Source organism: Heterocephalus glaber, unplaced genomic scaffold (assembly GCF_053883595.1).
Source record: "Heterocephalus glaber isolate CG9 unplaced genomic scaffold, H.glaber_assembly_v1.0 deba00001561, whole genome shotgun sequence".
Taxonomy (NCBI): Eukaryota; Metazoa; Chordata; class Mammalia; order Rodentia; family Bathyergidae; genus Heterocephalus; species Heterocephalus glaber.
The window spans coordinates 14030426-14052649 of NW_028258349.1; the positions used below are offsets into that span (position 1 = coordinate 14030426).

Here is a 22224-nt window from a genome sequence, read left to right on the forward strand (position 1 = left end):
AATTACAACCAGCCCTCGGGAATGAATTGAATTTGTAAGTTAGGGGTCCACTGTAATGACCTCAGGCTCTCTCAGGCTCTCCCAATTCTCCAAGACCTTCTAGTAACCTTCCAATTGTTCTAATAACCTCACAATCTTTCAATGACTCCAGAATCTGATAATGATCTTATGACCATGGGCCCTCTTGGACCCCCCAATGACCTCAGACTTTCCCAAGAGCTCCATCCTCTTCTAATAATCTCTCAATGATGCTAGCATCTCCAGTGATGAACCAATAGGTTCAGACTTTCCCAGTGACCCCCTATAACCCCAGTTAATTTAAAGACCTCTCAATGACCCAGTCCTTTTCGAGTGACCCCCAGCTCTCTGAATGTCCATGCAGTGGAGATTATGGTTATTTTATAACTATAACAGACTCTAAGTGAGTCCTAAGTGACCTTCTTCTGGTCTCCCCCAAACCTTCCATTATTCCCAGATGCCCTTTTGACCCGAGGATCTCCTCCAAAGGCCCTTCCAGTGACCTTGCATTAATGGGAACGCTGCTAACTAGAGACCCTCTCACCCTAAACTCCTCGATGACTCCACACTTTGCTTTGGATCCTCCCATGGCTGATGATATTCCTTTGACCCTAAACTTTCTGACTCCTAAATGATCTCCATAACCCTATGACTGCCCAGAGATGTCAGGTCCCCCAAACCTTTCATGAATCCCAGCATTGCCCCTGTAGCCTCCCATGACCAAAGACTCCACTGTACCCCCTCATGGTACCCTTTCAATTTTCCCAGGGTGCGGTTCCTCCTTGGTGGCCGCCATGGTGAATTCAAGTTCCTCCCCCCGCCTGGCTATGCCCCCTGCCACGAGGCAGTGCTTCCTCGGGAGCGGCTCCATCTTGAACCTATCAAGGAGTATCGACGGGAAGGGTCCCGGGGACCCCACCTGGTGGGCCCCAGTCGCTGCCTTTCACACACGGACTTTGTGCCCTGCCCTGTGGACACTGTCCAGGTATGGTCTGCCTGTAAGGGCTTCTGGGGAGGCAAGTTGCCCTAGTGGTCAGAGAGCTGGGGAGCTGAGCCGGAAGCTGGGAACTCTGTTGTTTAACACATGGAGAAACTGAGGCATAGAGGAAGCAAAGGACCCTTTCAAGGCAGAATCCTAATTCGGGGAGTCCTCTCTATGGCCCTGATTTACAGCTGAAAAAATCAAGATCCAAAGAGATTAAGCAACCTGTGCAAGTCACATAGCTGATTTGAACCTAGGAGGTGTGATTCTGAAGCCTGTGGTCTTATCCACTACAATCTGTTGGGTCTTGGTCTGTCTGTCTGTCTCTCTCTCTCTCTCTCTCTTTCTCATCCTCATCTCTTGTACTGTGAGTTGAACCCAGGGTCTTAGCCACATCCCCAGCCTTTTTTTATTTTTTGAGACAGATTCACCAAGTTGCCTGGGCTGGGCTCAAATTTACAATCCTCCTGGCTCAGCCTCCCAGAGTGCTGGGATTACAGGATTGCAAACATTTTTAGTGTGCTGGTTTTGACTGTAACCCATCACAAGAGGTCAGGTGTAGATTTTTCCACTTATGTGGATTCTCAAAAGATTTCTGACTTCCAAGCATTTTGGATCTTGGGTTCCAGATTAAGGATGCTCAACCTGGGTGACACCAAGTAGTTTACATGCAGGATGGCACTGATGCCTTGTGAGGCAGGTGTCATGAGTGAAGCGTGACCAATCCCATTATACAGAGAAGGGAGGAACACAAGTCCTGAGCAGACAAGCAGACAAGTCCTGAGCATCTCCCTGGGTCTGGCTCAGGGGGAATGGGCGGGAGACTTGCAGAGACTGAAGCAGCCTGGGCCCTGCCTTCCTGGAGCTCTTAGTCCACAGGGGAAGACAAACCTGTCCCCAAATGATCCTTAACTCTGACAATGCTGTTTCTCACTTATCTGAGCACCAATCCTGGAGTCCAGACCAGGGTGGGGAGCAGGGCTGTGAAGAGGGGTGCTGGGGTCCTGCTCAGGGCTCACCTGGGCTCTTGGGATAGGGGGCCAAGAGTGGAGGTGGTGGCGGGGTCGCAGGGACCTTATGAATATCTCTTGTCCCCAGATTGTCCTGCCCCCGCACCTGGAGCGCATTCGGGAGAAGCTGGCCGAGAATATCCATGAGCTGTGGGCGCTGACGCGCATCGAGCAGGGCTGGACCTATGGCCCGGTGAGGGGAGGAGGCACTGCTTGCACTGGTGGGGAGGCTGCTGGCTGGGGCTTCAGGGCTGTGGGTGTCAGCAGTAATGTTGGGGGGTCTGAGGTCACAGCCTGGGAGGGCTGGGGGAGGGCAGGGAGCCCAAGGATCTAAGCATAGGGCTTCTCCAGGTTCGAGATGACAACAAGAGACTGCACCCGTGCCTTGTGGACTTCCACAGCCTCCCAGAGCCTGAGAGAAACTACAACCTGCAGATGTCCGGGGAGACGCTCAAGTAAGGGAGTTCCAGGGAGCAAGGGCCTTGGCCCACTGCTGGTGAGAAGAGGGCAAGGAGAGAGAGAGAGAGAGAGAGAGAGAGAGAGAGAGAGAGAGAGAGAGAGAGAGAGAGAGAGAGAGGGAGAGAGCACGTGCCCGGCAGAGAGGATACAAGAGTGAGAAAGACAGGCAAGGATTTTGAGACAAAGCTAACAGAAGAGAAAGGCGGCAATAAACTGGGGGCAGTGGCATGCACCTGTAATCCCAGCTACTTGGGAGTCTGAAACAGGAGGATCACTTGAGCCCCTGAGTTCTAGGCCAGCCTGGGTAACATAGTGAAACTGAGAGACTAAGTGAGAGAGAGAGAGAGAGAGAGAGAGAGACTGAGACAGAAGCAGACAGGCAGATAGGGGAAGTGGACAAAGTCAAAGGAATACGGAGACAAAGAAATCGGAAGGGCAGAAGCCAGACAGACTGACATAGATGGGGACAGAAGATGTCCAATAGCCAAAGGAAGAGACAGAGGTAAAGACTCAGAGATAGAAGCAACAGGGTCAGGAGCTCGGTGGGCTATGACACTGTCATCTTGCTCCCCACCCAGGACTCTGCTGGCACTGGGCTGCCATGTGGGCATGGCAGACGAGAAGGCGGAGGACAACCTGAAGAAGACAAAGCTTCCCAAGACGTGAGTGCAAGCAGCCCAAGGCCCATCTGGGGGAGTGGAGTGAGGGCTTGGGAGGCCCAGGGGCCTTGTGGGGAGACTGAGGTCAGAGATGAAGGGGCCATGGGGGTCAGTGGTTAGGGCTCAGGGCTTAGAGATGAGTGTCCAGGACTGAGGGGTTAGAAGTCCTGGAGTGATTGGGAGAGGAATTGAGTCCAGAATGCAGGGTCAGGGTCTGTCCCGAGAAAGCTGAGGTGACGTCTACTTCAAGGCAACAGGTGAAAATGCAGAGCTCACCAGAGGTATAACAGACCCTAAGATATAGTGAGGGATTAGAGGTCCTGAGTTAGAGGTCAAGGACTCTAAGGCCAGGAGTTTAGACCTGACTGGGTCTAGAGTCAAAAGTAAGAAACCTCAGAGGTAGAGGTGAGAGGTCAAAGAGTGTCAAGGTAAAGATAAGACTCCCAGAAATCAAGATAGAGGAGTTAGAGAGGCCTGTGATTGTTAGAGAGGTCAGTGATGTCAGAGCCTTTGCTAGGGTCACAGGATCCTAGGGTCAAGGGTCAAAGATCTTAAGTTTATTCTAGGGAGTCCTAGAACTTTGATGTAAGAGAACAAAGGCCATGGCAGGTGTGGTGGCATACACCTGTAATCCCAGCTTCTTGGGAGGCCTCAAAATAAAAATAAAAATGGCTGAAGTGCAAGGTCCTGGTTCAATTCCCGGTACCAAAAACAACAACAACAAAAAAATGGCGGGGGATGTAGCTCAGTGGTAAAGTGCTCCTGGGTTCCAACCCCACTATGAGAGAGAGAGAGAGAGAGAGAGAGAGAGAGAGAGAGAGAGAGAGAGAGAGAGAGGAAGATGGAGGAGGAGGAAGAAGAGGAAAAGAAGGAGAAGAAGGGATGAAGGGCAGGGAGGGACCAAAGGTCAGAAATTCCAAAGCCAGAGGTAAGGATCCTAGAAATCCAGGATCCCATAACACAGAGACCAGAAGTGGAGGGCAGAGCTGCATCCCATGTGCCCTCCACCTGGCAGGTATATGATGAGCAATGGGTACAAGCCAGCTCCCCTGGACCTGAGCCATGTGCGACTGACACCTGCACAGACCACATTGGTGGATCGGCTGGCCGAGAATGGGCACAATGTGTGGGCAAGAGACCGTGTGGGTCAGGGCTGGAGCTACAGCGCTGTGCAGGACATCCCTGCACGCAGAAACCCCCGCCTCGTGCCCTACCGCCTGCTGGATGAGGCCACCAAGCGCAGCAACCGAGACAGCCTCTGCCAGGCCGTGCGCACCCTGCTGGGATATGGCTACAACATTGAGCCACCTGACCAGGAGCCCAGTGAGTCCTGATTCCGGTCCCCATCCCTGATCGCACCTTGACCCTGACCCCAGACCCCTGACCTCTGACCTGACTCAGCCCTGACTCAGCCCCTGAATGAGCTACATCTATAATATTGAGTGGACTGATCAGGAGGTCAGTGAGCACTGATCCTTCCCTTAAACTCCAACTCTTCCCTGGACCCCAACCCTGAACCTCATCTGACCATTGACTTTGATCTGACTCAGTCCTTTCCTGGGCTCAATCCAAGAGCCCAGTGAGTGCTGACCCCAGCCCTGACTCTAATTCCTGGATTCCGCCTTTGACCCGTATCCCCTATTTCTGGACTAAAGCTATAATACAGAGCTACCCAACCAAGGGTTTAGAGTCTCTAACCCCACCCCTAATCCAACCCTGACCTTTCAGTGACATCCAGTTCTAGCCTTGACCTCTAATAGTCCCTAATCCTTACTTTTTAAAACTCCTAATCCCAATCCCAATTTCTATTCCCATCTGACCCTGACTCTGACTCTGTTCCTCCTCCCCCCATTCCTGCTCTCAACCCTGCATTCTAAAAATTGACCTTGATCCTTAACCCCAGATGATAATCCTAACGAGCCACTGACTACTTTCTCCCTCTATGTCTCTGTCAATCTTTCTGCTTTCTGCAAGCTCTGGGTACTAACAAGACAGGGGTCTGTCTCTCATTGGGTCTCTCCTATCTCTAACTAGTCTGGGGTTTCCCAATCCTCCTCTAACACCAAGAAATTCTTCCTCTTCTCCCAGTTACCCAAGGCTTTCACATTTGTAGGTCAGGTGGAGAGCCAGTCTCGCTGGGACCGGGTGCGCATCTTCAGGGCAGAGAAATCCTATGTGGTACAGAGTGGCCGCTGGTACTTCGAGTTTGAGGCAGTTACCACAGGCGAGATGCGAGTGGGCTGGGCAAGGCCTGAGCTGCGGCCTGATGTGGAGCTGGGAGCTGATGATCTGGCCTATGTCTTCAATGGGCACCGAGTAAGTACCTGCCTGGGCTTACTCTGCCAGCCTCTGTGGTGCCTCTTATGTCATACACTGTCTGTGCCTCACTCTGTCCACTCGTTTCTGTATCTACCATTACTCATCCATATACCTACTTATCCACTCATCTATGCATCCATTCATCTACCCACCCATCTATCTGTCCACCTATCCATCTATCCTTCCATCCATCCATCTATCTGTCCATCCATTCACCTATCCATCCATCCATCCTTCCATCAATCCATCCATCCATCCTTACATCAACTTATATTTCCTTTCTTCCTTCTATCCAAACCATGTGGACTCTCAATTTTCCATACATTCCTCTGTCTAGCCATACACTACACTAATGTTCTCTTCCATCCATAATTATCCACCCCTTTATTCTGTAGATTTATATGGGTAAACATGGGTCTGTATGGAGGACATTGATAGGTACATCTTTCCTTTCAATCCCTTTACTTGCTGCTTCCACCAATCCCCAGACCCACTTTGGTGGTCTACATAGCCTCAGCCATGGGAACAGCAGGGAACTCAGGCAGCAGGGAGGAGTCACAGGGATTAATGAAGAAGGCATTTCCAAGGATCAGGGGTGCAAATGTAGGAAAAGATGGGGGAAACTGGGGTGACTCATTTTCTGTCCTCCATGTCCTAAACCCCATCCTTTGCATGTGTGTCTTCACACATCTCTCCCCCTGCTTCCCTCACAGGGCCAGCGCTGGCATTTGGGCAGTGAGCCATTCGGGCGTCCCTGGCAGCCGGGTGATGTCGTTGGCTGCATGATTGATCTCACTGAGAACACCATTATCTTCACCCTCAACGGCGAGGTCCTCATGTCTGACTCAGGCTCTGAGACAGCCTTCCGGGAGATTGAGATCGGAGATGGTAAGAGCAGGGACCCTGCTTATGCCATCCTGGTTTACCTCCACCTCACTTGACCCTGCACTTGACTCTGCCCCTTGCTGTCCCTTCCACAGTCCTCCTCCTCGTGGCATTGCCCACCCTGGCTATCTACTCACTTCACTGTCCATCCCCTTCCCCTAGGTTTCCTACCTGTCTGCAGCTTGGGACCAGGCCAGGTGGGTCACCTGAACCTGGGCCAGGATGTGAGCTCCCTGCGGTTCTTTGCCATCTGCGGCCTCCAGGAAGGCTTTGAGCCATTCGCCATCAACATGCAGCGGCCGGTCACCACCTGGTTCAGCAAAAGCCTTCCGCAATTTGAGCCGGTGCCCCTTGACCATCCCCACTATGAGGTGAGGACCAGCCCCAGTAATATCTTCTGACTTGTCTCCAAACCTCGTTCTTCTCACAACTCTTCCCTGAGTTTCTCCTTTCCTGCCATATGTAGAAGAGGTCAGGATGTTGGGCTCCTAGTGCGGCCTTTTGGGGTATAACTTTGGCAGACTACACTTTTCTGAGTCCTAGGTGCTGCATCTATAAAATAGAGGAAGGGAGAAAAGAGAAGTTCAATTAAGTGACCCCAGTGAAAATTTCTAATCCTTATAGCTCTCTAATCCTAGAACAAGGTTTAAAGAAATAAAACCAGTTGGGAGTGATGGCATATGCCTGTAATCCCAGCATTCTGGGAGGCCAGACTGGCCAATTTAGTGATTTAGTGAGACCCTGTCTCAAAATAAAATAAAAACAATAATAAATTTAAAAGCTGGGAGAGAGAGAGAGAGGAAGAAGGAGAGGAGAGGAGAGAAAGAGAAAGAAATACGAATTCCTAGGTACATTTTGACATCTCTCTTACTAGTTATTAGTATTTTCAGTTTTTGATTTGTTTTTTAGTTAACATGGTTTTAGTAGCTCTTCATTAATACATGCATCTCAATTTTCAGACTTCATTGTCTTTTCCTTTTTTCTTTTTAATGGTGCTGGGGATTGAATCCAGAGGTACTGAGCTATATCTCCAGGCCTTTTTATTTTATTTGGGTCTCACTAAATTGCCCAGGCTGGCCTTGAACTCAAGATCCTCCTGCCTCAGCCTCCCCAATATCTGGGATTACAGGCATGTGCCACCATACCTGATAGTGTCTTTTCTCTCTTAAGGTTAAACTTAGGGTTAGACACTGACCATAGATACCCCCACACAGACCAAACTGGGTCCTTTTCTCAGCCTGAGAAGAACTTGAATTCCATGTGGCTGAGCTTCAGCTGGCACGTTAGAACCTGACAGACCTTGCTCTGTGGAAGCTTCTCATGCCATGTGTTTAGGATATGGATGCTTTTCTGAGTGTTACATTTCCTCATACCCTGAAATGAACAAAAATTCACCTGGGGAGCTTTTACAAAACTCTGACTTTTCTGAACTTCCCTCCCCCAGGGGTCTCCCAGAGAGCCCAGGTGGGAAGAGCCTTCATTCTGTTCCTGATGTGTTCCCAGAACCTACAACAGGGCCTGGTGCACAGTAGGTGCTCAGTAAATATCTGTGGGCCAGTTTGCTCTTGAGTCCTGTACATAGGTAGGGTTGGAAAGTCCCCTCAAGTGATTCTAGTATAATGGCTGGGCTGCCACTGTGCCAATTGACCAGCAAAGGTTGACAGAGGCCCTAAGTACCCCACGGCCAAGCTGTGTGCCCTGTAGGAGCTTCATTAGCTCAGACGAGGGGACTCTGGCTAATTCTTACTCAGGCCCTCTAAGGCCTATGGATGGCTCCATGTGTAACCAGGTTTAGGGCCAATGGCCTGGCCTGGCCCACTGTCCCCAATCAGTGCTTCCCACCACTCTAGGTGTCTCGCATGGATGGCACCGTGGATACACCCCCCTGCCTGCGCCTCACCCACCGTACCTGGGGCTCACAGAACAGCCTGGTGGAGATGCTCTTTCTCCGGCTAAGCCTTCCTGTCCAGTTCTACCAGCACTTCCGCTGCACCGCAGGGGCCACACCCCTGGCACCTCCTGGACTGCAGCCCCCCGCTGAGGACGAGGCTCGGGCAGCAGAACCTGACCCCGACTATGAAAACCTCCGCCGCTCAGCTGGGGGCTGGGGCGAGGCTGAAGGGGGCAAGGAAGGGACTGCCAAAGAGGGGCCACCTGGGGGCACTTCTCCAGCTGGGGTAGAGGCCCAGCCTGCCAGGGCTGAGAATGAGAAGGATGCTACCACAGAGAAGAACAAGAAGAGAGGGTGAGTCGAGAGCAGGGTTTAGGGTCTGTCTTGGGCCTCCCAATTACTCAACCTTAATAATTTGAGACCCTCCCTGGTATACCCTAAAGTGGTCCCATATATGCTAAGTGAAGTCACAATAGTGAGGGATGCTATCATGTCTCAAGTGAACCTCGTTATTTCCCAGGGATGCTCTGGTTTCCCTGAGAGTGTAAAATTGGGGAACTCTGCTGTGTGGTATGGAGAACTGTACTCTCCTCAAGTACTTGGTGGGCCCCCAAGAGCCTCAACCAGTGGGCTTCATTATTCATGACACTGAAGGGGACTTTGGTATCTTCAGGTAGTTTACTGTATCCTCCAGATATCTCAGTGAAAAGTCAACTGGGACCCTTTCTATGTCTCAAATGTACTTCAAAGGAGTCCCTGAGAAGGGATCAAATTGAAAGGGAATCCGCATGTCTCCCTCTGCAGCAGTGATTTTCATTGGGATGTAGTTCTGACTCTTGAAGGTGTCTGGAAATGACAGAATTGTTGGTCATCACAATGTGGGGGCTGGTCCTGAAGGCTCCAGGGATTCCACACAGCTTGCATTGTATAATAGTGCCACAAGATGAAGAATTGTCCTTTCCCAAGTGCATTTAGCAGCCGTCTGAGAAACACAGATGAGAAATGCTGATTTGGGGAAGTACTATATGTCCCAAAGGGGAACCCCATATTCCTAGATGGCATTGAATGCAGGTGACCCAGCACACAGCATCTCCAGAGTGGATTAGGCTTGGGGGAGTCTGGAATCCCAGCCCACTAGAGGCAAGGCATTGGGTACAGTAGTAGAAGGGGGTGCAGCTAGGGTGGGTGTGGGAGTCACGGCTGTTGTGGTGGGAGGGCAGGGCCTGGGCTGCAGAGTGGGTGCTCATGGCAGCCTCTCCTCCCACCATTAGGTTTTTATTCAAGGCCAAGAAGGCCGCCATGATGACCCAACCACCAGCCACCCCTACTCTGCCCCGACTCCCTCGAGATGTGGTGCCCACTGACAATCGCGATGACCCTGAAATCATCCTCAACACAACCACGGTGTGAACCAGAAATGCTCAACCTTGGGGACCCCTCAGCATAGCATGGGAATGCCCAATTTCCAAATTTCCTGTTGCAATCCTCATAGCTGTGGATATCCCAGTACATACCAGAAAGCCACAGAGTCCAGCGTATTTCAGATTTGGAAGGATTTAATCCTTCAAACCCGTAATCCATATAACATGATCTAAAAATGGCAGGAAGCACAATGAAACAACAAGCCACACTGATATAACTCTTAGGGACCCTAAAATCCAGGGAATACCCACCATTTGGGTCTACACATATAAACGCAGGACACCAAATTTAATTAACCACTCTGACATATCCCAGGGCAGAAAAATTCAGTCATCTCAATATAATTTTAAGACTCGCCAAATCTGAAATATTTTATGAGACAGCCTAGTAGTTAAGATCATGGGCAACCCAGATGTCATGTGGCCAACTCACTTCACTGCTCTGTGCCTTCTCTTCTCTGCAAGCATCGTGATGTCCCCATCCTTTTATCCAAGTGAGGATAAAAACTGTACCCACCTGATACACAGATGGAGTGAGTTAGTTTGTGCAAAGAATTGTAGAGCACTAAGTGCTACTTATGAGCTATTATTCATTACTTTACTGTAACCTGGGGGAGGGACTCAGATATAGGGCTATCAAAAATATTCCCAAGAGACTCCCAAATGTAGAAATGCATTGAAAGCCACAGAAATAGAGATATAGATGGGGGGTCCCCTCAATTCCTGCCTCTTCTTGTTATGCTTCCAAAGACCCTGAGCATCCAGGGAAACCAATTGAGAGCTGCAGGCAAACCCGACAATCTTCCTGACTGACCTCTGGTCACTCTGTCTCCCCAGTACTATTACTCCATGAGGGTCTTTGCCGGCCAGGAACCCAGCTGTGTGTGGGTGGGCTGGGTCACCCCTGACTACCATCAGCACGATATGAACTTCGACCTCAGCAAGGTCCGGGCAGTGACCGTGACCATGGGGGACGAACAGGGCAACGTCCACAGCAGGTGACAGGGTGTGGGGACGCTGTGGGGAGGGATGGGAGGCAGGCGGAAGGAAGCTGAGCTCCTGTCACAGTCCTGTGGCTGCCAGGCTGTGGGACCTGGGAACCCTGTGGAGCAGGAGGAATCCCTGGAGTCTCTCCTCGCACCTGGCTCAGAAGCTTCCCTCCTCCTGTTTCTCCTCCTTTCCTGTTCACTTGCTTTTAATTGCTCCTGCCTGTTTTTTCCTCTCCTCTTCTTTCTCTATTTCTTCTGTGTTTTCCTTCTTCTTCTCCCTCTGTGTTCCTCCCTTCTCTCTCCTTCATCTCCCCTCCCTCCTCCTTCAGTCCCACCTCCCATCAGCCTGTAAGGATTCTAAGTCTGAGAGATCAGGGCCTGGGGTGAGGGGGTCTCATACTCTGGTCTGCATTTGGGCCTGGGGTCCTGAGATCACTGTATACAGGGAACTTTGGGGAGGGGGCCGGGTCCAGGGTCCAGAGCTCCTGGACCAAGGATCCATGCAGTGATCACTCCTGTCCTCTCCAGCCTCAAGTGCAGCAACTGCTACATGGTGTGGGGTGGGGACTTCGTGAGCCCCGGGCAGCAGGGCCGGATCAGCCACATGGACCTTGTCATTGGATGCCTGGTAGACTTGGCCACTGGCTTAATGACCTTTACAGCCAATGGCAAAGAGAGCAACACCTTCTTCCAGGTAAGCCCAGCCCTCAGAAACTTAACAACAGCACCCTCATGTCCCAGCATCCCAGGATGACCCTTCTAAACCCCACCCTGAGGACAGACCCCACAGAGTTAGAACAAAAACAGCTCATCTATCCTTGGGAGGCCTCAGGGAGATCACCTAGTTGAACCTTACAATAAAGTAAGGCCCAGAATGGAGGAGACAAAGTATAGCTTGACCTTAAAGAGAGGCCCATAATCCTTCATGGGCTGTATGACACCCTAGGATGGGCCAGAATCCTAAGGTAGGGTTTCCTTTTCCACATTTTATTATGAAAAAATGTATTTTTCAAGCGTACAGTAACATTGAGGGAATTGTAAATGCCTATATGCCCACCACCAAAATCTACCATTAATGTTTTACTACATTGGCTTTATCACGTATTCATCCATGTATCTATCTTTTAATCCATCTAAGATGAGTTTTGTAAAACTTTATTTTAAATGGAGAAATTTCAGAAATATACAAAAATGGAATAGCGTGATGAACCACCAAGTCCACATCACACAGCTTCAGCCACCCACTCACAATCTCCTTTCGTCTTTACGCCTGCTTCCCTCCCACAGCCACTGCAGGATTTTGGAGGAAATTGCAGGCATCATATAGTTTCATCTCTTTTCAGTATGTATCTTTAAAAGATAAGGATTATTTAAAAATGCATAATCATAATACCACTATCATCTGAAAAAAACCCCAAATAGTTCCTAACTATCATCAAATATCTGGTATGTGTTTAAATTTCTCTGGTTGTCTCAAAAATGGCTTCTTACTATTTCTTTATTTGAATTGGAATCTAAGTAAAATCACATATATATCGTTTTTGTTTTCTGCAATGCCAGTGATGGAACCCAGGACCTCACACACGCTAGACAAGTGATGCCCAACTGAGCTACATCCCTAGCCCATGGTCATATATTTTAATTGGCTGTTTTGTGCCTTGAGTCTCTTTTTATGCATTGATTTCTCCTCCAATCTTTCTCCCTCTTTGAAATATATTTATTGAAAGAACCAGGTTGTTTGTGCTCTTCAAAGTGTGCTCTCTGGGCCTGCAAGTCCAGCTGTTAGAAAAGCAGAATCTCAGGCCGCTCCCCAGGGCTCCTGAATCTGAAGCTGCCTCTGACTGAGATCCCAGAGGGGATTCGTGTGCACATTAACATCTGGGGAGGGCTGGCCTCCTTACGAACTGTCCCTGTGGTGTCTTTGTAACTTTCCTCCGTTTCCTGTATTTCCTATAAACTGGGGGTTGGGTCTAGAGGTGCACTTAGATTCAGGATTGGTTTTGGCAAGATGCCGCACAGATAGTGTGATTTGGAGTGGGGGAGACTGGCAGCGCGGGTTCCACTGGGAAGATGGAGGGAGGGTGGTCAGAGGACACTGCGTTTTGTTTTTGTTTTATTTTGTTTTTTGTTTGTTTTGTTTTGTCTGTGCGTGTGCTGCTGGAGATCACACCCAGTGCCTTTGTACTAAGCTACATCCCAGCACTTTTTAAAAAAATTTTATTTTGAGACAGGGTCTCATTAATCACTAAATTCCCCAAGCTGGGCTTGAACTTGCAACCCTCCTGCCTCAGCTTCCCAAGACTGCTGGTCTCTCTGGTTTTTGAAAAATGAGTATGCTAGAGAGAGAAATTGGAAAGACATCCCTGGAGGGGGGCATCATGTGCTTTAAGACACCGATGACAAGCCGGGCATGGAGGCATACACCTATACCCTTAGAACAATGGCAGACAGGCAGGAAGATTGAAAGTTCAAGCCTGAACAACTTATCGACTCAGTGAGACCCTGACTCAAAAGGACAAACTTTAAAAGGGCTAGATATGTAGTTCAGTGCAAAGGCCTGGGTTCAGTCCCCAGTGCCAGAAAAAAACATTGTTTTTTTGCAGATGACAGGTTGTCCTGGGTCTGCTGTATCAGGGGTGATGGAGCCAAAGGGTGACTTCAAAGCCATTGTGTAGTGCCCAATGCCCAAGTGTGGATCTGCAGGATTAACCCTGGCATTTGAGGTTGAGTCCTGAACCCCCAGCACCCCCTCAGCCTTGCCTTCTTCTGCCCTGGCAGGTGGAACCCAACACGAAGCTGTTTCCTGCTGTCTTCGTCCTGCCCACCAACCAGAATGTCATCCAGTTTGAATTGGGGAAGCAGAAGGTAGGAGTGCAGGCTGAGGAGGGAGGAGTGGGAGAATACTCCAGAAAGAGGTGCAGGGTTGGGGAGGGCTGGGAATCCTGACCCATGCATGATTCTGTTCCCCTAGAACATCATGCCACTGTCCGCTGCTATGTTCATGAGCGAGCGCAAGAACCCAGCCCCGCAGTGCCCACCGAGGCTGGAGGTGCAGATGCTGATGCCAGTCTCCTGGAGCCGCATGCCCAACCACTTCCTGCAGGTGGACACGCGGCGTGCTGGCGAGCGGCTCGGCTGGGCCGTGCAGTGCCAGGAGCCGCTGACCATGATGGCGTTGCACATCCCCGAGGAGAACAGGTCAGGGCCTGGCTGATGGCACAGGGACAGGTGCTGTCAGCCCTCTGGGGTCTGGATTGAGCTCAGTGCCTCCTCCTACCACAAGGCCACTCTTGGAGCCCCATTTAGGGGACCCTGACTCAGCTCAGTCCTCCCCAGATAGTACCCCAGGGGGCTCCAGATTCACCTCAGGGCCCCTAGACACATCCCAGTGAAACACACTTACCTTAGTGCCCCCAGACCCACACTACAGGGCCCTGAGCCCATCTCAAGGAGCCCAGACCCACATCAAGGAATCCAGACAATGACCTGGGGTCAGGACACTACTCAGAGAAGCTTTAGACATGTCCCATGGAGATCTCAACCCGCTCCAGGAGACCCAGACACACCTAGGGCTATAGATGTGCTTACATGGATGCCAGGGAGTCTTAAGGACTGCACACACCAAGGATCCCAGACTTAACCCAAAAGGGTCCTGGCATGCCTCAGTCTTTTCTTTATTCATTCATTTGACAAATAGCTCTAGATTCCTCCCATGTGATCAGAGGCATTCTAGCCTGGTGACACCAAGCCTTTGGCACCAAGTGACATTCTAGTCATGCTCACATATAATTCAGGGTGCTTAGATCTACTCATGGGAGCCCTAAACACACCCATTGACTCATTCAACAAGTATCTATTTAGTACTTGCTATGTGCTTGGTTCTGTTTTAGGTGCTGGGAATACAAAACAAAACAGGCAGAAATGTTCTGCCCTGGTGGAGCTGACATTATAGTGGCACTCAAACATAACCAGGGCACCCAGACCTGCCAGAATGGCTTCAAACCCAATCTAAGGATCCCGGATACATCTCAAGGTCACCCAATCTTTGCTAGCTTCTCAGAAATCCCAGGGCCCTAGGCCATCCCAGGGATCCCAAAGGATGAGTGTGGGATAGACTCCTTAGGGACTTCCAGGACTGATGAAAGACTGCTAGACGTAGCTTCAGAGCCCTCAGGAAGCCCTGACCCTGTGGGACCCTGAGGTTCCCTGCTAGAGCAACAACTCTGACCTAGCACCTCTTTGCCTCTCCGTGGTCTATGTCTCTATCTCCCACCTCCCTGCCCATTTTGTCCCTGCCTGTGCTCCTCACCTCTGCCATAGGTGCATGGATATCCTGGAGCTGTCTGAGCGCCTGGACCTGCAGCGTTTCCACTCACACACCCTATCCCTCTACCGTGCAGTGTGTGCCCTGGGCAACAACCGCGTGGCTCATGCTCTGTGCAGCCACGTGGACCAGGCACAGCTGCTGCATGCGCTGGAGGACGCACACCTGCCGGGCCCTCTGCGTGCAGGCTACTATGACCTCCTCATCAGCATCCACCTTGAAAGTGCCTGCCGCAGCCGCCGCTCCATGCTTTCGGAATACATCGTGCCCCTCACATCCGAGACTCGTGCCATCACACTCTTCCCGCCTTGTCACAGCTCCGAAGATGGTTCCCGCCACCATGGCCTTCCAGGCGTTGGAGTCACCACCTCCCTGAGGCCCCCGCACCATTTCTCACCCCCCTGTTTTGTGATGGCTCTACCGTTGTCTGGGGCAGCAGAAGCTCCAGCCCGCCTCAGCCCTGCTATCCCTCTGGAGGCCCTGAGGGACAAGGCCCTGAGAATGCTGGGTGAGGCTGTACGAGATGGTGGGCAACAAGCACGAGACCCTGTCGGGGGCTCCGTGGAGTTCCAGTTCGTGCCCGTACTCAAGCTTGTGTCCACCCTGCTGGTAATAGCTTCTTTCTGCTTCCCTCTCCCACTCTTCATCTACAGTTGAAATAATCCCTCCATCCATATATCAACCCCCTCCCATTTATATATCCAACTCATTCATCTATCCATTCATCCATCCATCCACCTTTCATGTGTCCTCCACCATCTACTTATCCTTTATTCACTTTTTCTTCCACACGTTCATCTATCTTCTATTAATGTTTATTAATATCTTCTTCATTCTTCCCATTCCTCTATCCAACCATTATTCATTCATTTCTCAGTCTATCCATCTTCCACCCACCTTTCCATTTGCTCGTTTACCCATTCATTCATTATATAACCTCATTTTCCCACCTACAAGCCCATCCACCTTTTTGTCCTTCTGTTTTATGCCCATCATCCATCCATGTATCTATGTCAGTCCATTTGCTCATCCATCCTTCCATTCATTCACACATCCATTTACCCACCTTCCCACTTACCTATCCATTTACCAGTGTACTCTCCCACAGATCCATCCATTCCACCACTTCTATTTACCTTTCCCCCATGTCTGCCTTTCTCCATCCCTATGTATGTACACCCATCCTCTACCCACAAATCTACCCAGTCATCTACACCCATCCACACATTCTCTGTTCTTTATTTCATGTACCCCTTTATTCATGTACTCATATAACCATTCATCCTTTTATCTCTCCAGCTTTGTATACATAAGCTCATTCATCCATCCCTCCATGGATGAAAATACCCATTCCCATGGCTATTTCTCATTTATCTGTTTACCTATACACTCATTTACTTGCTTATGGATCTATCATACTTCCATATATTAGTATCTTTATTGTGCTAGCTGAGCTGGTATATGCTGGGAACTCTGTGGGACTCCCTGAGGTGTTGGGTGTGTCCTGTCTCAGAACCACATAATGCTCAGGCTTGGGAGAAAGGACATCAGGAGGGTGGATGGCAGGAATCAAATGTCATTCTGCTTGTGGGAGGAATCATATCAGACAAAGCAGAAATGAACTTGCCATGTCCAGAAGCAGAAGAAGCAGGTGAGTGAGGCCAGAAACTGATTATGGAGACCTTACAGGTCACAGTGAGGGACTCAGACCTTGTCCTGCAGGTGATGGGTGTCTTTAGCAATGAGGATGTGAAACAGATCTTGAAGATGATTGAGCCTGAAGTATTCAAAGAGGAAGAAGAGGAAGAGGAGGAGGAAGGAGAGGAGGAAGAAGAAGAAGATCAAGAGGAGAAGGAGGAGGATGAGGAGGAAGGGGCACAAGAGAAGGAAGATGAAGAAAAAGAGGAAGAGGAGGCAGTAGAAGAGGAGAAAGAAGACTTGGAGGAGGGACTGCTGCAGATGAAGCTTCCAGAGTCTGTGAAGTTACAGGTGGGTTTGTTCTTCCTGCCCTCCAGTCTCCATCCATCTAGGATGGGGGATACAGGTCTGGTGGGCCAGAAGTCTAGACTTTGTCCTGAGGCATTGGGGACGCGGAAGTCCATAAAGCAGTAGAGAGATGTTGACTTGCAGTGATCTCTCTGGTTTCTGTCTGAGAGGAGACTGCAGAGGACTCTGAATTAAGGATCTGAGCAGGAGTTCGTGCTGGCTGAACTTGGGCAGGGCCACAGAGAAGGCAGAGTTTTAAGGAAGTCCCAATGGTCTCACAGCCATCCCTCCTACTGTATGTATGGCTGTCCTCCCACAGATGTGCCACCTGCTAGAGTATTTCTGTGACCAAGATCTGCAGCACCGCGTGGAGTCCCTGGCAGCCTTTGCAGAGCGCTATGTGGACAAGCTCCAGAGCAACCAGCGGGACCGCTATGGCCTTCTCATGAAAGCCTTCACCATGACCGCAGCTGAGACTGCTAGACGCACCCGGGAGTTCCGCTCCCCGCCGCAGAACAGGTTCTCTGACCCCTGACTCTAGTTAGTTGTACTGGTTAAACCCCAGGCTCAGCCTCAGTCCTGACTGACCATGCTTGACCCTTGAACCCCTGATATATTTATCTCTTCTACAGCTCTGTGAACCAACTTGACCTCATTGTCACCTAAGACTGACCCTGACCCCTTTCAGACCTCTTCCCAAGTCTCCCTGATATTCTTCTCTAACTCACACACTTTGGCTCATGACCTTAGACAGGGACTTACAATTGGATCTTTGATCCTTGACCTCAGAGTTCCTGTTCTGTGGCCTCTGACCCTTGTTCAAACCATTGACCTTCCCTAGATCAACATGCTATTGCAATTCAAAGACAGTGCAGATGAGGAGGACTGTCCCCTCCCTGAAGACATCCAACAGGATTTGCAGGACTTTCATCAAGACTTGCTGGCCCATTGTGGTAAGGAGAGGGGATCAGAGAGGCCTCCCCATAAACTTTCTCTTGAGACAACTTCTGAAGTTTCCCTAAGATTCCCTGACCTTAAACAACTGTTTTGGTGCTATATAACTGGATTGGTGAACAGATAAACGTAAGCAGAAGGACATGTTTATATGAGTATTTGGGTGGATGAGTGTATAGATTGATGACTGTAGGCAAGTGAATGGATGGGTGTGTGAATAGGTGTGCAGAAGGATGGATGAATGAATAAATAAATGAGTGAAGAGATGGTTGTTTGGGTGGCTGACTAGAAGGATGCATGGAGGATTTAGAGTTGGGTGGAGAGCTGGCTAACTGATGCTAAATCAGCTGATAATTTTATTGAGATTCCCTTGTATGTGGTGATCCCCCCACCTTTGGTGTTGCTAAAGATGGAACCCAGGGGCTTAGCACTGAACTACACCCTCAGCTATTTTTATTTTTTATTTTGAGATATAGTCTCACTTATTTGCTAAATTGCCCAGGCTGGGTTTGAACTTGCATTCCTCCTGCTTCAGCCTCCCAGAGTGCTGGGATTACAGGAATATGCCACCACATCTGGGTAGTGATGAGTTATTTTTCTCTGGCTGACTTTTGAGATTTTCTCTTTACCTTTGCCTTCATTGTTTGGGTAAAATGTATGAGCTTTTTAAGTTTATCCTATTTGCAGTTTGAGTTTCTTAGATGTGAACATTAATATTTTCATCAAGGCTGGAAAGTTTTGGACAAATGTCTCTTCAAATATTTTTTACTCCTTCTCTCCTTTCCTTCTGGAACTCATTCTGAAGATAGTGATTTATTGATGGTATCCTATAGGGCTCAGAGACTCCTTTTTCATAATTCTTTTATTTTTCACTTCTTCACACTGGAGAATCTCTATGTCCTACCTTCAAGTTCACTACTTTTTTCCTCCTACTAGCTCAAATATGCTATTGAACCTCTCTCATGATTTTTTATTTTGGTTGTTGTATTTTCCTTTTTTAAAGTTAAAAACTAATAGATGCATTATTGTGCAGTTATTCTACCTGGTTCTTTAAAAATATTATTTACTATATTAATAATCTCTATAGGATGTGTCACAGCCAATCATAGTTTCCTTTAACTCTTCAGACATTTTTGTTTTAGTTCTTTGAACATATTTGCAATAGCTGACTTAAAAGGCAAATGTTTCACAGAATGAATAAATGAACAAAAATGTAAATATATGAAGGCATAAATGGAGTCAGGAGGTTCACTGCGAGTTTGAAGCCAGCCTGGGCTACATAGTGAGTTTAAGGCCAACCTGAACTACACAGTGAGACTCTGTCTTAAAAAACCAAAAAAAGAAAGAAATGGAAAATGTCACAAGTGTGCATGTTAATGAGGAATGAAGTAAATGATTGAGCAGGTGGATAAGCACGCACATAAGTGACATTTCCTCCCTTCTTGACCACCCCCAGGAATTCAGCTGGAGGGGGAGGAGGAGGAACCAGAGGAGGAGACCACTCTGGGCAGCCGACTGATGAGCCTGTTGGAGAAGGTGCGGCTGGTGAAGAAGAAGGAGGAGAAGCCGGAGGAGGAGCTGCCTGCAGAGGAGCCCAAACCTCGTGAGGACTGAGGACAGCAGGGACAGGAAAGAGAGTGGCAATGGCTTTGTGCCTGAGGACCCTCAGCCTCCAACACAGGGTGTGAGGAGGAATGGAAGGGCGAGCAGAGAGGCAGGACAGAGAAGAAGAGCCAGGGAGGAGGAGGCTGCCAGGGCGTGGCACAGTTTGGGGGCTGCAGCCTGGGCACAGACCAGAGCAGGGATGCACATACAGCCCAGGGTGGTGGCAGCTTGTGTACCGCTGTGGCCTCCAGACCTTCAGATTTTTTTTTTTTTTTTTTGCTTTTTTTGGTACCCAAGATCAAACTTGGATCCTTGCACTTGGGAGGCAGGTGGCAGAACCACTGAGCTAAATCCCCGGCCCCCTCAGGTTTTGTTTTTCTTTTCTCTCATGATGAGACAGTTACCATGTTGAAGGGTTACAAAAGCGGTTATGGTAGGTGTTGACCAAGGTGTATGCAAACACATACTGTATTAGCCACACATCGTAAGGACAGAGTCTCTGGTGTTGGCATAGGTTTTATCCTATAACAGTCAAGATCATTTATCAGGCCAGCTCTGAGCCAGGCACTATTAGCAGGGCTGTAGAAAACAGCAATGGGAGGGCCTGGGATTTAGCTCAGTGGTTCTGCTGCCTGCCTGGCAAGTGCAAGGTCCCGAGTTTGATCCCCAGTACCAAAAGAGAAAGAAAACAGCAATGGGAATGTCAAAGCCCTTGCCCTCAAAGGGCTTAGAATATTATACCAAATACAAGCCGGCCATGGTGGTGCGTACCTGTAATCCTAGCTCTCAGTAGGCTGAGGCAGAAAGCTCTTGAGATTGAGGCCAACCTGGGGTACATGGCAAAACCCTCTCTCAAAAAAACCGACCAAACAAAAGCAAAGAAAAAGATTATTGTATCAAATACATCAAATGTATGGATACATGAATGCCAGGTAGTCATCAGTGCTAAGAAGGAAAATAAGATCTGAGAGGTGGGAGAAGGATGAGGATGGAAGGGTCAGAGTAAGGTGTGCAAAGACCTGGGAAAGGACAGGTGGTATGAAAGGAAGAGAGTTCCAAGGCTCTAAGGTCAGCATGGCTGGAGCAGAGTGGTCAAGGGGCAGGTGGTGAGACACAGGGGCAGGGAAGTGACAGCCAGATCATGGAGGGCCATGGGAACAGGGCAACAGAGGAAAATCTGCCAGGAGGATGATGGGAGTGGTCTTAACTGAGAGGTCTGTGAGAAGAGGGGCCTCTCCTGCACCATTCTAACCCTGTGTTCTGACCCTTGTGTCCCTCTCCCAGAGTCTCTGCAGGAACTGGTGTCCCACATGGTGGTCCGCTGGGCCCAGGAGGACTTCGTGCAGAGCCCCGAGCTGGTCCGGGCCATGTTCAGTCTCCTGCACCGACAGTACGATGGGCTTGGCGAGCTGCTGCGTGCCTTGCCGCGGGCATACACCATCTCAGTGTCCTCCGTGGAGGACACCATGAGCCTGCTCGAGTGCCTGGGCCAGATCCGCTCACTGCTTATTGTGCAGATGGGCCCCCAGGAGGAGAACCTCATGATCCAGAGCATCGGGTGAGGCCCCCTCCCTGTTGGGCATGTCCCATGGAAGCAGGCCAGCCTTTGCCTCTAGCCAGCACCCTGTGTAGAGTCCTCTAGATATGATCACATCCCCTTCTCCCAACATCTGGACCATCATCAGCATATAGCAGGAGATGTCTGTGATATACCCCTCCCAGAACAAGTCCCCATCCTTCCTGCCCTCCCCCTCCTTCATAGAGTGCCTCTTTCTTCCTGCTTCATCTGCCCCTGGGAAATAGCTCCTACTTACAGATAACATTTGGCATGAGGTTTTCCCATTTTGAGCTTCTATATCCTCATTTGTGACACAGGGAAGAGCCATGCCTACCCCATAGAATGGTAGCATGGCTTTGGTAAGCTCATGCCAATCAGCAGCAGCATTGTCTCCCAGCACTCGGGAAGTGGAGGCAGAAGGACCACAAGTTTAAGGCCCAGCCTTGCTACTAGCGAGATCCTGTCTCAGCAAAACAAAACATTCTAAAGAAAACAGGAATGAATGAATGATCTAAAAAAATAGTCATCATGGTATTGAGCACTTAAATGTCAAATGTGGCTCCTCCATTCAGTCAGCAGCACTTATTGAGCACCTTCTGTGTGCCAGGCCTCTGTAAGCACATGGGGATACACTTGGTAACATGACAGAGATCTCTGTCCTAGGGAGCCTGCTTTGGATTGAGGCCTCAATTTCCTTACCTGTGAAAATAGGGCCAAGCGGGCCAGGGATTTAGCTCAGTGGTTTCGAAGCCTGCTGCGCAAGCACAAGGACCTGAGTTCGATACCCAGTACCAAAAAAAAAAAAGAAAAGAAAATAGGGCCAATCATAGTTCCTGCCATCCCAGAGTGGATGTAGGGATGAATGAGTTCAGGTCTGTAAAGAGGAATGTGCAGGGTGCAGAGTAAGAAGTCTAGCCAGGCGTGATGGTAGCACTCTGGGAGGCTGAGGCAGGAGGATCAGAAGTTTGAGGCTAGCCTGGGCAACCTAGGGGAACCCTGTCTCAAAATCAAAAAATAAAAAGGGGCCAGAAATGCAAAGGCCCTGGGACCAATCCCAGTACCTCAAAAAAAAAAAAAAAAAAAAAAAAAAGGAATAAAAAAGGTGAGTAAATGCTATTATTGTGATGATGGCTATAGCTCCCCCAGACATGGGCAACCCCACCT

General features: G+C 49.5%; 1 protein-coding gene across 1 annotated transcript in view; it reads left to right on the forward strand.

The window, feature by feature from the left end:
- Nucleotides 1-22224, forward strand: part of Ryr1 (ryanodine receptor 1) — a 116264-nt gene that overhangs the window by 23998 nt on the left and 70042 nt on the right. Inside the window, exons 20-40 of the mRNA XM_087190853.1 lie at nt 787-1003; nt 2099-2203; nt 2362-2465; nt 3048-3131; nt 4144-4451; nt 5242-5444; nt 6161-6335; nt 6495-6703; nt 8183-8577; nt 9495-9627; nt 10482-10642; nt 11162-11327; nt 13412-13498; nt 13605-13831; nt 14954-15566; nt 16680-16946; nt 17263-17462; nt 17576-17579; nt 17785-17896; nt 19354-19500; nt 20787-21060. Of these exons, the coding sequence (XP_087046979.1) occupies nt 787-1003; nt 2099-2203; nt 2362-2465; nt 3048-3131; nt 4144-4451; nt 5242-5444; nt 6161-6335; nt 6495-6703; nt 8183-8577; nt 9495-9627; nt 10482-10642; nt 11162-11327; nt 13412-13498; nt 13605-13831; nt 14954-15566; nt 16680-16946; nt 17263-17462; nt 17576-17579; nt 17785-17896; nt 19354-19500; nt 20787-21060 (4191 nt within the window). The remainder of the gene's footprint in view (nt 1-786; nt 1004-2098; nt 2204-2361; nt 2466-3047; nt 3132-4143; nt 4452-5241; nt 5445-6160; nt 6336-6494; nt 6704-8182; nt 8578-9494; nt 9628-10481; nt 10643-11161; nt 11328-13411; nt 13499-13604; nt 13832-14953; nt 15567-16679; nt 16947-17262; nt 17463-17575; nt 17580-17784; nt 17897-19353; nt 19501-20786; nt 21061-22224) is intronic.